Source organism: Colossoma macropomum, unplaced genomic scaffold (assembly GCF_904425465.1).
Source record: "Colossoma macropomum unplaced genomic scaffold, Colossoma_macropomum, whole genome shotgun sequence".
Lineage (NCBI taxonomy): Eukaryota > Metazoa > Chordata > Actinopteri > Characiformes > Serrasalmidae > Colossoma > Colossoma macropomum.
The window spans coordinates 18,866,450-18,882,437 of NW_023494803.1; the positions used below are offsets into that span (position 1 = coordinate 18,866,450).

General features: G+C 39.3%; 1 protein-coding gene across 2 annotated transcripts; it reads left to right on the top strand.

Moving 5' to 3' along the window:
• The first annotated feature begins 5,738 nt into the window (after positions 1 to 5,738).
• On the top strand, positions 5,739 to 15,221 carry LOC118823232 (protein max-like). 2 transcript variants are annotated; one of them, XM_036592663.1, is made up of 5 exons: positions 5,739 to 5,884; positions 6,120 to 6,146; positions 8,491 to 8,598; positions 10,341 to 10,479; positions 13,995 to 15,221. In XM_036592663.1, exons 1-5 carry the CDS (start codon positions 5,849 to 5,851, stop codon positions 14,177 to 14,179), a joined length of 495 nt encoding a protein of 164 aa, XP_036448556.1. In that variant the 5' UTR covers positions 5,739 to 5,848; the 3' UTR covers positions 14,180 to 15,221. The 2 variants fall into 2 exon arrangements, with proteins under 2 accessions (XP_036448556.1, XP_036448557.1); XM_036592664.1 differs by having other exon boundaries at positions 10,356 to 10,479.
• The last annotated feature ends 767 nt before the right edge of the window (positions 15,222 to 15,988 follow it).

Here is a 15,988-nt window from a genome sequence, read left to right on the forward strand (position 1 = left end):
GTTTTTCCTGCAACAGACTAAACTGGTCAGCTGCCTCGAGGCCAGTTGGTCAGCTGACTGCAGACCATCATTCCTAATCCCTGATCCTGCAGGCAGCTCCAGGAAGTGTGCCACAGCTTTCTGTTGTGTTTATGTAATGAACTACCACAGTAAGTGTATGTGTATTTATGGGTGTAACAACATACAAATATAACAATAAATTGGCCCTTATTCATCAAAATTGTGTAGGGTCAAACCTTATCATAAAATTTCACTGACAGTTTTGTGATTCATCTGTTTCATCCTTGGTATATCTGCACAATCAAATTCACGTCTGGAGAGTGTGCAAATTTGAGTGTTATAGTTTTAGGCTGTTAAACTATTATCAATATCAGAACATGATACTAATAATAACGATACAAATAAAAAGTAACAATAAGAATAATTTGTGCACATGGCAATCCAGTACAAAAGTGGGTGTACTTATTCCATGTTCCATTTAAAGACATATTGAGTTTTTAAATTATATTACTTGCACTGTAAATATATATACATATATATATATATATATATATATATATATACATATATATATATAAAATCAATATATTAAAATATACTAAATATACTATACATTTTATTTTAGGAAAATAATTAAACTACTCAATCACATCTTTCTACCCTCTTTACAAACTAAGACGTTTTGCTTATTTCCTATTTCATTCTTTTAGTGGATGTAATTTGACGTTTGGTCAGCAGGGGGGGAGCAATACACTCATTGCTCGACCTCAGACTGCCTATGAGCACAGCCAGACTCATGAGCTGCTGGTTGCTGTCTTTATTGGCTCCCTACCTGAACATCTGTATGAGTTAGGGCGTGCTTCATGCAAATGATATGTAAATGAGGTGCTGGTAGGCTGGCTTGGTTTTACACTAAAGCCGATTCATCGTAAACCCCGTTTCAATAACGGGTTTAACAAGCTCTCTGTCTTGGCCTAGTCATTTCCTCTCGGGGGAATCCCCTACGCCATCTTAAGGGCCATTCCATTACTTTATCAGCTCAAGTGAAAGACGTTAGATTAGCCCTCGGGGGGTGAGGGATCGAGCGAACACCAGAATTGACTTGCTCAGAAATCATTGAGACCTGATAAACTTCCCTTTTCAAATCTGAAAATAATGTCAGACAAAGCTGTTTATCAGCCATTAATCAACTTTAAAATCCTTAACATTTCAAAACCATAACATTTGATTTGCAGGGCTTTAAGTTACAAACTACTCAATCTGTTGTATTTGACTGCTGAAACAGCTTTGCTCTGCTAGCTGGTTCGTTAGCATGCTAAAGGCTAAATAGAAAGGCAGTACACCACAGTTTTACTCCAAGCCAGATAAAGCAATTACTCACACGCGTTGTGTAGCTCTGTTACGCTCAAACTTCTTAAAAAAGTCTTGCATTGTTTGCATGGTTAGCCCATTAGCTCACTGAGGCTAACCTGCAGAGGGCGAGTGCATTTTGTTTAGATAATCCGCACATCTGAGGGGTGAGACGAAGTGGGTCAGGTTTAAAAAATAATTTAAATGGTTCGGGGGGATCATTTGCACTCACATCTCTGCTTGTTTCCATGTTGCACGAAGGTTTCATGAATCAGACACTGAGTAGTTTGTACATCTTTATAAGTGATCAAACCTGCATCTTTTTCCTGCAATTTTAATATATAAGGGCCAATATGTATTGTGATTTTTGCAACAGGATTCAATACATTTTTGATAGAAAAGTAAAAAGAAAGGATAATATTCATGTTATTTATTTCTAAAGGGCAAAACAAGGCCATGGCTGATGAAAAGATACAGTCAGGTCCATAAATATTAGAATGTTGACAAAGTTATTATTGCTGTCTACCATGTCAAAAATCATGAATCATGAATACAACCTCAAAGAGCAGACTTTCAGCTTTAATTTGAGGGCTATATATATTCAAATTGGGTAAACAGTGTTGGAATTACAACGATTTTTATTGACAGAAGAAAAACCCCTTCACAATAGTTGGCCAGATCAAGAACACTCTCCAGGAGGTAGACGTATCTGTGTGAAAGTCAACAATCAAGAGAAGACTTCACCAGAGGAAACACAGCAGGTTTATCACAAGATGTAAACCACGGGTAAGCTTAAAACACAGGAGAACCAGATTTGAGTTTGGCAAAAAACAACATGCACACCATCTCAGCTGCCAAACATGGTGGAGGTAGTGTTATGGGGTGCATGCATGTCTGCCAATGGAACTGGTTCCCTTTTATTTATTGGTGATATGACTGCTAAACAAAACAGTAGGATGAAATCTGAAGTGTATAGAGCTACATTACCTGCTAAGATTCAGACCCGATGACCTGAAGCATACTGCGAAAGCAGCCCGAGACTTTTTGAAAGCAAAATGTTCTGCAATGGCCAAGTCTATCACCCAACCTCAGTGTTGTAATCATTACACTGTTAACTTGACTTAGATGTGAATATCCTAAAAGTAAGACTGAAAGTCTGCACTTTGAGCTCATGTTCATTATTTAATTTTAACTCCAACATGCTGTGGTAGACAGCTAAAATAACTATAACTTTATTGATGTCCAAATATTTATGGACCTGACTCTAATTAACACACACACAGGAGCCCACCCAATAACCCAGTACTCACTGTGCAGAAGGCAGGAAACACCCTGGACAGGCTGCCAGTTCCTCACAGGGCAGACATCCACACACACACAGGGCCAATTTGACTGCCTCACCCTCTAATTAATGCCAGTCTTACACCAAACGACTTTTCAAGCGATTTCACTGTCGCAGACAAATATCCAACGTCGGAATAAAATCATGAGAGTCTTGCTAGAGTCGCGTCGCGCTCGCGTCATCTCTATCGTTAGTGTAAGGTGGTCAGGGTGGCGGTCTTGGGTCAGTCTTTTTCTCGTCTTGACGCTGCGACAAAATTAACCGTGTCTTATATTATCGTAAGTTTTAAGTGTTGGCTCATGCAAATAGTGACGTGCCAGGGGCGCGCGGAGAGAGAGAGAGAGAGAGAGAGAGAGAGAGAGAGAGAGAGCCTGCGGGAGTGCCTGAAATCTCTGTAAAACGGCAAATCTGCTCCACTCTAATCCAATAATCATATGTAATCTGTTTTAATATTCCAGGTTCACTGAGCTTGCAACAGTGATGTAAGGAAATGTGCAGAGGACTTTAAAAATGGCATTACAGAGGAAGCATCAATGTTTTTTCTTCCATTTTTTAAACTTTCTGTTACAGTGGTTTCTTGTTTTGTTTGGTTGTTTTTTATGGCTCAGTTTGTAACACACAATCAGCTATTCTGAATCACTGCATGTTCTGCTGATGTATAAATCTTTATGTTAAATAAAAAAGTAACTGCACATTTTACAGGTATATTTCTACAGTGAACTGGGCTGAGCCCCAGATCTTTACATGCCCAGCCCATGTGTCTTCCCATTAGTACCACTACAGAGTGGACATGGAAAAGGGTTTCTTTGCGTGTAAATTTCCACCAGGTGCATGATGGGAAATAATCTCAAAATCTAGTTGCAGTCATGCAAGTAGTGACCCTGCAAGAGTCCCAGTCTTTGTAAAATCATAGTCTGTGACTAAAAACTCTGTGACATTGTCTTTAGATGTGAAAGGGTTTCAGACTTTAGTCTTTTAAAAGTCTTTTCAAAGTTTTCTAGTGTATGGTTAGCATAACACAAACAAGTACATTTTAATAGAAGACACAATGCGTAAATGGGTTTGGGGGCAGACTTTTTTTTTACATTTGTGATTGTGGAGTGTTTTCAATAGAACAATGAAAACTATTCTAGTTTATGACAGTATATTTACTATCACAGATTTTTTTAAAAAATGTAACTATATTCACTAATGAATACTAATATGCATACTGGAACATCTTTAGCAAGACTACTAACTTTCATCTAGAGCAGTGTTTTCCTGCCCTGTTTTTGCTGCACTGCACAGTTTAGTGCACATCATTGATTCAGCTCAAAGATTTTGTTCAGTTCAGTTAGATGAGTTGGAGCAGGGAAAATAATAAAATGTGCCATGTGGCAGTCATTCCCAGACCTGATCCTGAAAATTATGTGTTAAAAACAGTGCATCAGATGGAAATGTAGGGTGATAGAGCGAAAGGCTCAGGGCAATGTGTCCTTCGGATCACATTTTAAAGTGTTAACATTAGGGGAGTCCTCAGGAGCTTTGCTCTGCTCCTCTCATAAGGTCTGTCTTCTGAACTATACAGATCTGAATATGAAATTGACAATGCACCCCCTTCCCACTCTCACACTGCTATGCATTGAGTAGCCCTTTTTTTTTTATCAATTACCACTGCTATGATAAAGCTATCATATTTTGCAATGTTGTGCTACTGCCAAGCTAGAAGCTGTATATTTACATTTGATGTCAGCTCCAGCGTATCCACAACAATTTCACATACTAAGTTTCTATAAGAGAGTTACGTCTGGTTCCTATCACCACCTCCGTTCCTCAAGAATGGAACATTATACATCAAACCTCACTGAATGATGTTGTTTACATCTTAACCATTTAATTATATAGATTTTTTGAACAAATTGTGGAATTCCCCTTTAAAAATGGATGCTTGAGGCTCATGTCAAACATTCAAAAATCACATTATTTACTTTGTGTGTTGTATTTTTGCAGTAACTCCTTCAGTACTTGAACTTAAAGCCTGGCTTAATATGATAGTGCTACTCACAGACAATAACAGTTCAGCATTTGTTGTGCACAATAATTACCCAGTGATAAATCAGATGCCAACCATCCTTTTAAGACACGTCCATTCATATCATATACAAAAGAAAACTGGGGAATTGATAAATGATTAAACATGAGCTAAAATCAGAAAAAGGGAGAACAAGAAAAGTCTCCACCAACTGTCTTCTTCACCGACTGTCTGTTGGTGGACAAGAAACACAGTAACGACACACCTTATCACTGCAGGGTGAATTGGTGGGTTAAACAGCTGTAGGCAGTAATATGTAAATGTGTTTCTTCAGATTTGTTTTATAATATACAGTAGGCCAACAAATGCCTAGGCATATGTTCATTTAAGTGCATAGGGACCACTAACAATGTGCTCTAGTTACGTTGTCCACCAGCAAAAATTTTAGATATTTAGAAAGATATTTTTGCTGCTAAGTTTTTGAAGGTAAGGATCAGTGCCACAGTAAGTAAGCGGGACGACTGAGGAGTAGGAATGTTTGATTGATATGTTGCTATAAAAATAAGCTATCAAAATGAAAAAGAGCTCAGATTAAACAATTTATGCAGCCTTTCGTTGCAAATAAATATTCCCAGTATGACAAGAGTTTGCTAAACTGCATTTGTTAACCTTTCATTTTATCCAAATAGTCACTTCACCCATTATATATACATATATATATATATATATATATATATATATATATATATATATATATATTAACATATATATATATATTATATTATATACATATTAATATGACGTATTAAATTGTTTTGAGGACATAAATATATCAGATGTCAGGGAGGATTTAAGTGACACGTGCAGCTCTGGGCACGCTCGCTCATGTGACGCACCCTCAGTTTTGACATGGACGTTGGCACGTATTTCCAGATTTCTAATGTAGTCATCTGCATGACCGCCATCCCCGTTTCTAAACGAGAGCAGCCTCCTTCAAGAACTCCAATACCCGGCGTGCTTTGCGCTCTCACGAAACTCCGGAGTCACGTGTGCAGCTCCGCTCTGGTCCCTCTTGTCTCGCCGTGGAGGCTCAGAGCAGCTGCCGTCTCATCACGATATAGTCACATTTTCGGTTCAGTCAGAGAATGAGCGATAACGATGACATCGAAGTCGACAGCGACGTGAGTTGCGGTGGCTCTTACGACTGATTTGGCGCAGAAATAATCAGCGCTCGCTGTAGTGGAGCGAGCACCATGTGAAATGAGCTAAAACGCGTGCTCGCCTCCCTGTGTCTCTCACTGGCTCGCTAGCAGCAGAAAGCTAGCAGTGTTTTTGCTTGCAATATCTCCATCATCTTTCTCTTTACATTCGTTTTATGCGTCGTAATCCTTCCCTAACTCTATTTTCTGTTTGTAGGAAGAATCCTCGAGGTTTCACCCAGTGGTACGTATCGGTTTTGCTACCTTTTGACTTCCAACAGCGTTTCTGTTACCATTAGCTCCTTGGCCTTTAGCGTGTTAGCTAAACGCCCGAGCTTCAGGAGCCTGAAGGTTGCTAGCTATCTGCACAAGTCCGCATACACAGACGAGGCTCAAGTTGGCTTCCTATTCGCCAGCTTGTTTTCCGAATTTTCCCGTTCCTCCTTAAATGGTGCAGCAGTAACACTCCGGCGCCTGACGCACCAGAAAGTAACTGCTGCACCTTTTAAGGTGGAACGGGAAACATTCGACAAAACAAGCAGGCGATTAAGAAACTGACTTCAGCTTCGTCTTGCACATCAGGTTTATCTACCGTCTTCTGTGAATTTTAGCTCCTGTGAACGGGTTTAAAAGTAACGCTCTTATTCTAAAAGAAGCACATTTTTTACTGCTAATTTTTATGTCAGCGCAATAACGAGTGAGTAAGACGAGGTTCCGTGTGGAGGAGGAAATATAAAGCAAGGAATTTAAATAGAGACGTTAATTTATCATTTTTACGTGAACGTTACGACTGTTTCACGGCAGATGATGAGAAATACGACAGGAACAGTTGATACACTAAAATAGAAATGAAGGCATCGTAAGGTAGAATAACACGTCGCTGTGCACAGAGATAGCTGTGCACTGTGCAGACTAACGTTAGTGCGTTCCGGTATTTTTAAAGGTTACTTGTCAAGCTGCTAAACCACCAAGGCCTAGCTGTGTGTTAAAATTGCTTGAGAAGGGCTATGATTTGTTTATAATGCAGCAGAGGTCAGCAATATGACAAGCTTTTATCAATATCATGATACACAGTATACTTTTATGTAGAGGTGAGCGATATGGCAAAAGTATAGTATTGCGATACTTCAAGAAATTTTCACGATGCACAGTATTTATTTTTTTCAGACATCTGACCAGTTGGAACACAGGAAAAAAAAAAGAACCAGGAGTGCTACATTAAAATACTATTAAACAATACAATATGTATTGTAATGTCTTGTGTATGTAATATAATACAGTGACTTTTATTCAATATTTAGCATACTGTGTTGGACTAAATCTAGTTAAATGGGACTTTTTACTCTCTTAATAATAAAACATGCAGTTGATCAATACTGGTGATATGCAGAAAAACATTACATTGTGACATTTTATTGCCATAACTAATGTGTGTGTGTATGTATATATGTATGTGTATATATATATATGTGTATATATATATATATATATGTATGTGTATATATATATATATGTGTGTATATATTATATATATATATATATATATATATATACACATACACATACACATATTCACACACACACATACATATATATGTGTGTGTGTGTACATATATATTTATATATATGTGTGTGTATGTCAAATTGCCCAGCCCTACTACGAGCATTGTGGATATTATCAGTACTAAAGAACATTGACCAAATTCATGTTTCCTAAAAAGGAGAGCATAATCCTGTTTAATTGGATTTAGTGCAATGCAGCATGTGAAATTTTGAAACAAAAATGTGCCAAGACTTTTTAATGGCTGTTTTAAATGTGGCACTACTAGTGCATTATGCCTGTCTGTCAAGATATTGTCAAAATATAGTGAAAAAGTATTGTGATATAATCTTTTTTTTATTTATTTATTTTTTTTAAATATACACCCACCCCTTCATGCAGCCTTATCCAAACCTGGTTTCTGACAAAGATGCTGATGTAAAATTAGCACCAAACGGCCTTGAAAACTCTGATTATGAGTTATTCTGTAGCCTCTTCAACTAGTCCTGGTCCTCCTCCAATACAAGTGATAGACAGTTAATAAGCCCATAAGTTCAAAAGTTGTTTGTTAAAATAGAGAAAACACTAAACTGTACAGTAAGACGGTAGGACCAGGACTTGGAAACACTCATCTAGGAGACGGGCTAATAATAGTTTGTGGTCAATGACTGCTCTTGTTCACTTCAGAGAAACGAGAGGTATCAAGTGATGCTGTCTGTAGCGTTTTCACACTGGGTATTTTGTTTTGGGCGCACTTGCACATAGAAGAGAGTGAGACAAATACTCTTTATTACATGTTTTCATTTCATACCTCTGTTTTATGTGTATGTGTGCTTAAGTTGTCTAATAGCTGTTTTCAGTAGAGAATAATAATTTGACAGTGTAGAATTCTTTTTCTAGGATTTTGACCCAAGATTAATGATTTAAATTGATGGAATTCTGGACAGTAGAGTCTTGAACTTGATCTGAAATGTTGCATGTGGGGCATCTGGGGAAGTATAGTACACTCGTTCTGTTATCCTTTTAAAATGTGAGTTGACTATTTCAGGCAGACAAGCGGGCACACCACAATGCACTGGAGCGCAAGCGCAGGGACCACATCAAAGACAGTTTTCACAGTTTACGTGACTCCGTGCCTTCTTTACAAGGAGAGAAGGTTGGATTTCAGATTTCTCAATCACTTATTTGTTTGCTTTCCAGATTAGATGTTAAATTGATCAGTCATGAACTTGTCACTGCTCACGTGTGATTATTGTTCAGAGATTCCTTTTTTTTTATGCAGAGGAGTATTAGCTTAGTATGTATTAGCTTACATTTTGTTGATTTCCTAAGTGAAAATAATTTGACACATCCTACACAGAGAACACACTTTTGCACATTTAATGCACAATTGCTGTTTATTTGCTGAATTTAACGTATTGCGGGTAAAACAGAATGTGGCTTTTTCAAAAGTTAGGGCACGTTTTATATTATTTATATTTTAATCTGTTAAACGCTTCAAATAAATAGACTCTGCGCACTAAAATTTGTAGAAAAATGCCGTATTTGTTTCTTGTTAACTCATTTTCACTTAGAAAATCAACAAAATGTCAGATAACTGGGGATGTTCAACTGAATTATCTAAATGAACTGTTGTTTTTTTGAATTAATAGTTTACTAGGCAGCTGTTTTGGTATTGTTATTGTCCTGCAGAGTAAAGCTTCTTTAAAGTGCTTTTCACTTGAAGGCGCAGTATATGATTCTGGAGAACGATTGTTGATATTTGAACTCAACAGCAAAACATACAGACCTCCTGTCAGTGCTCCTTTATAAGCTCTGCCCTCAAATTCATGGTGCACATTGCCAAGGCTAGCGACACTGGGCTAGCAAACCTTTTATTTTTTATTTTTTTATTTTTTATTTATTATTATTATTATTTTTTAAAAATATATAAATATCTCTCTGGCCATTAACCCTTCACAAACGGACACATGCCATGATATAGTGTTAGAGGAAGCAACCACATAGTAAGTAATGTAACTAATGTTAACTAGGTTGTGGGTTAGCAAACTTGCTACAGTTGCTGCTGCAAAGGTGATCAGTTGCTATCATAAACATTAGCAGACGCTCTACTGGAGCAGCAGGGTGAGTAGTAATTTACTTGGGTTATCACACAGTGGAATCTCTTAAGGAATTTATAGTTTTGTTTTTGGCTTTGTACTGCAGCGCATTGGCTTTGAAATGAAACCATAGATATGGAGTTAAAGTGCAGAAGATTAGTTTAATTTGAAAGTATTTACATCACTGCCCTTGTTATAAATTTCTTGGAACTATAAATAATTTGGCAGCTTAGCCTGTCAGAGGTCTCGCCACCTTTGAAGTGCCTCACCGTCAACTCTTGGAGGTCTCTCCGCCGCTGAAATGTCCTTGCCTGATCTAAGAACTTCTTTCTCAATCTTGGTTCTTCAGATTTTCTCCTCTTTGGCTGTTTCTCGGCCGCCTTTCCTTGACCGTGCGTGGAGTTCAGCACGTAGCCCTTCCCCTTCCCGCGTCCCGTGCAGTGCCCCCTGTTGCTGATTGGCTGGAATAGTGTTGTGTGTCTTGGCCCGAGACACTTTGTTTATTTCCCTTTCACAGAGCCAGGGCTGTGTATGAACACTGGATTTTTTTTTTTTTTACAGCATGCACACAGAATGGAGAGCTGGTGGTCTGTGAGGAGACATCCGCTGAAATTGACAAATAGTCTATTGGATTGATATCATATACTGCGCCTTCAAGCATAATTATTACATCTATGAATTCTAGTATTCTTATGGTAAAATGGTTATCCTATAACTTTTTAGTAGTGATTCTTTGGTAAATGTATATGATGGACAGTGCAACCTTGCGTCATGGTTTAGTGTGATCCTTTGCTGACAGCACTCTATTAAACAGGCTTCCCGAGCACAGATTCTAGATAAAGCCACAGAATACATCCAATACATGCGCCGGAAGAACCACACACACCAGCAGGACATTGACGACCTGAAGAAACAGAACGCTCTACTGGAGCAGCAGGGTGAGTAGTGCAGAGGATAGTAATTTACCTGGGTTATCACACAGTGAAATCTCTTATTGACAGGAATTGACAGTTTTGTTTTTCGCTCTTTACTGCAGCACATTGGGTTTGAAATGAAAACATAGATATGGAGTTAAACTGCAGATGGTCAGTTTAATTTGAAAGTATTTACATTACTGCCCTTATCATACATTTAACAATTTGGCAATGACTATGATAGCTAAAAAGCTTTTGTTTAGTACTTGATTGCAAATAATGAAGTCTGGAACTGAGAGTTTTTCCCCTTTCAGGGACTTTTAGCCTTGTCTGAAGTAAATGAATGTTTAGTTGAATTCAGATTAGGTGCTTGATTTGGCCAACCGAGAGCATTTCATAGTTGCTTTAGTACAGGAGTGCTTAATCCTGGTCCTGGTGATCTGCTACCCTGTGTTTGGCCACAACCCTAATGTAACACATCTGATCTATGTAATGAAAACCCTGAAGGGCATCTCAATATTAGAGCTAGGTATGTTGGACCTGAACCTCCTGGGTGTTAGATCACCAGGACCAGGATTGGGTACCCCTGCTTTAGTAGGACGTTTTGGATAGGTTTCCTAGTGCAAGGAGAAGGGTTATTCACTGAGTATGAAGGCATGTGGTTGGATCTTAACACTGAAGATTCTTCTGTGAACTTGAATGGCCATGACTCCTGATGCAAAAAAAGATCTGCTCCGCTGCTCCACTTGCACCCATGCCTACCCTTTCCACTATGTTTTACTGGCCGTGTTTCCATTCAGACATTTCGCAGATGAGCATTTCCAAACTTTTGACAGAAAAAACGTGAATTAAGTTGTGTGTCCAACTACTGCAGTTATGCGAAGAAAGTTTAGATGATGTGGGCTGCCATGATTAGGGGCTGCATCGAAACGAGCAAGGTGGAGAGATTTAACTCTTTTTGCTTTAAGTTGAATTATCTTAACATGCATTTGCTGTCTTTTTATGGCCGAGTTGTTTACAGCTCAGCAGTAGCACACCTAATGAGGGCGGAAATCTCTGTGCCACTCCAACGAAATACACCTTACATTTGGAAACGCAAACGCGCCAGACAGTTCTGGGCATTTCAGAATGTTGAAAGCACCTTTCAAAAAGCTACGCATCGCAACCGGACTGTCTATAGGACATTTGGCATTTCTCACTTATGGCTTGATACGTCAGTGTTGATTTGAAACACCCTTTTGTATCACTTTCACATTTCTGCTTTAGCAATATTCTAACTTTTCCACTTCCTTCTTGCATAAAAATCTTTGTGATATTTGTTGTTGTTTTTTTTTGTTTGTTTTTTGGGGGCTTCAATTCAAGGGGTTTTTTTCCCCACATTTTCAAAATTTGCAAAAAACTGGTGGATGGAAAACCCACTACAGTTATATGTTTAGAAGTGGGTGTTGAGAGCAAGTGTGCAAGGTCTCCTGTTGTTTAACTTATTTTTCAGGGCCTACTAAACAGTCCATGTTTTTAATCTACCTAGCCTCAAGTATTCCTGTAGGATAGGAGTGAGGAAGTGGCCCTGGAGGGGTGGATTCCTCAACAGTTTGTTTTTTATTATTATCATTTTTTTTTCTCCTGCTTTTTCATCTGACTCAACTCAGCAGTTCAATACCAGATTTAGTAGATGTGTTAGAGCAGTGGTTCCCAACCCTGGTCCTGGAGTACCCCCTGCCCTGCACATTTTAGTGTTTCACCTGCTCCCAGTACACCTGATTCAACTAATCAGCTAATTAACCACCCTGTCATGACTTGAAGGGGGAGTGTTGTCACCAGGGACACTAAAATTTGCAGGGCAGGGGGTACTCCAGGGTAGACCAGGGTTAGGAACCTGTGCATTAGATCAAGGTAAATCAGTAAACTGTGCTGGATTCTGGCATTCAGTTCCCCATTCCTGCTCTAGGAGGTACTTGGCATGCTCATACAGTGACTCAGTTCGGCATACAAGCATAATGCAGTGCAATGACAGGTTAATTATATGAACAAATGTGCTTTTACTTACATCTGAATGTGCTTCTGGCCAGGTAGCTGTAAGCAAAACTGTCCTCTCTGGTCCTTCGGGCCGTTGCATTGTTGTGGTCCTAGCTGAAGGCCGCGGTATGGGTGCATAGTTGCAAGTGAGCACCCCTTTGATTGGCAAAATCAGAAATGGGACACCCTAAACGCCTTGTGGTCCTTGGGTTCATGTCAAGTTGTGGACTGCAGGATTGCGAGAGCAGCATTTGAGAGTGGAGTAATAGGTTTGTTTGACTTAAAAACGCCACTGAACAGATTTATCATCACCTGGATCTGTTTTGTTTTTTTTTTCTTCTAACTGGCTTGTCACAATGATAGGTCATCATGCTAGGAACTGTAAGCAAACTGGCTGCTATAGAAATGGCTTTGGCAGCCGGAAATAAATCTGTGTTAACGGCATAGCCACGGAAACCAAAGTCACTAAGCAGCAGCTCTTACGGACGATGATGGCGGAACGGACTGTTTCACTGTCTTTGCTGGCCTGATGACGTGTTCTGAAAAATGAAAAAATCTAGTAAATTAAACAGTCTTGTAAATATTGCACTCAGTGTATTCAAGGAATAGCGACGTTAACCAGTGTAAATAAAATTAATTCAACACACAGGAAAAGCATGAAATTAACTACTGCAAGCTGTTTCTGACATAGTAGACCGTGACTTAAAGTCTCCAATATAATTGGAGCGAGGTGACTGCAGTTTTCTCAGCCAGACGCTGCAGTTCCTATTCAGACGGCCACGTGAGCTGAGAGAGCTTGATGATAATAGAGCTATAATTTTCATTGGCTAGAAGCTCTGCTGACAAAACACAGCAAAAACACAGTGAGTACAGCACAGAGTCTAGAAAACAGTGTAGTGATTGGCGCACAAAAATGAAAATTCTTGCCTGAAACTGTCCAAGCCCAAGACACATCTAGCCAATGAACTTTGAGATTGTATTTATGCTTTTGAATAAATATGCTGAGCATAATTATAAGGTAATAAAGAAAATACACTTTCTACTTTCAGTAGGACAGAACTGAGCAGAAGAACGTTTTATAGAAAATAAACTTAGCAAGTTTATTACAGTGCCTATGAAATCTGAAGCCCTCGACCTCAGATAATGGTTCATCGTTTAAGGCTGTGGATTCCATTTTTAAAAACTCCTTTCTGCTTTATTTTTGCTGTATTATGCATACTGAGCAGAATGTCTTTTTAAGTGCTTTAAAAAAAGAGCTTTTCTCAGCTCCTCCTCTGACTGCAACCAGCTACTCTCGCTGACCATCAAGGTGAATGCAGTTCTTCTCAGATAGGCTAAGGATCCTGTGATGGGTGTGTTGAGGCTGGGGCAGAGCAGAATGTGGGCCCTGAGGACTGGGTTGTAAAACGCTAGTCCTAACTGATTATCTTGAGGCTACGAAGTGAGCATGAAAGTGCTTCAGCTGATGCCTGATTATGTTAACGCTTTTTCTGTTTATTCTCCTTTTTTTTCGGTCATGCTAGTCCGTGCTCTGGAAAAGGCCAAGGGGAACGTGCAGCTCCAGGCAAGCTACTCCTCAGACAGCAGCTTGTACACCAACCCCAAGGGCAGCGCCGTGTCAGCCTTCGACGGAGGCTCTGACTCCAGCTCAGAGTCAGAGCCTGAAGACCCGCCCACCAGGAAGAAGCTCCGTGCGGAGCCCAGCTAGATCTACCCCACCCCTCCCAGCACCAGGAGACCTCTGTTCAGACTCTCTGCTCTGTCGTCCTCCTTTCTGTCTTGCCCTCCACCATCCGTTCCTCCCGCTTTCCCCTTGTTTGTGCGTTTAGAAACTGGGGGAGGGTCCCAAGAAAGGCTCTGAAGTCTCTGCCTTTCATCCCCCAACTCCGCACACGGATGAAGCCCAGCCACACACTCCTCCGAAGCGTGGCAGCTCGACAGTTAAAGACTGCAATTACCTTTTGTAACCTCCTCAATAGTCATGCACAAATTACATTAAGCTACAAAACAGCCCTGTATTGTTATTTCTCAAGTGAGCCTGTTTGGAGACGTGAGGAGGAAAACGGTCAATTAAAAAAGTTTACCTTTGTAAGATTTGTACTTTTCCACAAAAAAATATGATGGTGCTTTTATTAAAAAAAAAAAGGTAGTATGTGGCCATGCAACCCACTTCACTGGTATAGAAGACTGATGTTCTCCCCTTTTTGGAAAATGTTTGTTGCAAAATTTGTTTATTTAATGTAACATTGAGGCTTTATTCTGTTATTGTGTAGTACGTTGTTTTGCCTGAGATTGTAAGTGGAATTAGATGGCCTCTACTCTTACGCATCCTCACCTCATAGTTTTGGGACTTCTGATTTTTGATTTGCTGCGCCAAATGAGGACAACTTTTAATACAGGTAATATTCCCTGCAGGAATTTGAATGTTACACAGTGCAGTTCTAAGGCAGTTATATATTTTCCTTCTTAAGTACAGGTAAGTATGTCCATTTCAGTATGTAGTACATGGCACTGTATACTCTTAAATGTAATCGTCTCAACCGAATAACCTTCCCTGGAAATCTTTGCCTGGCTAGGGAATGTTTCTCTTTTCAGTTGTTTCATTTAAAAGAGATAGTGTGTATGAAATAGATATTGCTTTTATTCCATTCCATGGAAATTACAGGTATGTTGTACATACTGCCAACAGTTGTCTTGCAAGTTGAGGCATACCTTTACTATGAGACTACAAATAAACTATTTTATCCTTATCTTCAGGTGTCATTGTGCAGGTAAGGGTTGGGTATATCACTTTGAAGGCACTATAGCATTCTTATGATTATGCAATAGCATAGCATAGAATGTATTGCTTCATGGATAGTTTGGCCTTTCTCTTATGTTAAAACTTTTCACAAAGTACATTGGCCATTCTGTATTTGGCAAGATATTTTTAAACCACTTGTCATTCTGTAAAAATATCTGTGAAATTGTAATGCAGAGTTTTCAGGGAAATTGGATGTGATGGGTGGAACAGTTTTAACATGGATATACATAAGCAGTCAGGCATACACAAAACAGTGAGTCTGGAGTTTTGGCTATGGATTAACCTGGTTTGGCACCCTAAACAGTGAAAATGAGAGTGTCCACTCACCTGTGTGCCTGGATTCATCAGTGGACAGATTCACTGAAGAAAAAGTGGTTCAGAATAAAATGACCAAAGATGTTAAGAAAGTCATGTTTCAAAGCAGCAACCAATTACCAGTCCCAGAAGCCTACAACAGCAAAATTATAAAGGCCACAATGCGAGAGTGCAAAGCTCTCAGGAGCAAACCACAGAGAAAATCCAGATTACATGGGAAGATAGTAAAGAGATAATCTAGAGCTTCTTCAGTGACAGTGGTGTTAATGATAGTTATACCAAAGTTAGGGGAGGGTTGAGTTGTAGGCCAACATCAGCAGCAGACACTACACTGACAACCCCGGATCCACCCATCTTTATCTTAAAAAATATACTGTCAGTTTATTTAGAAGAAAATCC

Excerpts from the sequence above, each read along its gene's own strand:
- LOC118823232 (XM_036592663.1), top strand. The coding sequence starts at position 5,849 with ATGAGCGATAACGATGACATCGAAGTCGACAGCGAC. Across the intron at positions 5,885-6,119 it reads ACATCGAAGTCGACAGCGAC|GAAGAATCCTCGAGGTTTCA; the intron begins GTGAGTTGCGGT and ends TTCTGTTTGTAG. Across the intron at positions 8,599-10,340 it reads CTTCTTTACAAGGAGAGAAG|CACTCTATTAAACAGGCTTC; the intron begins GTTGGATTTCAG and ends CTTTGCTGACAG.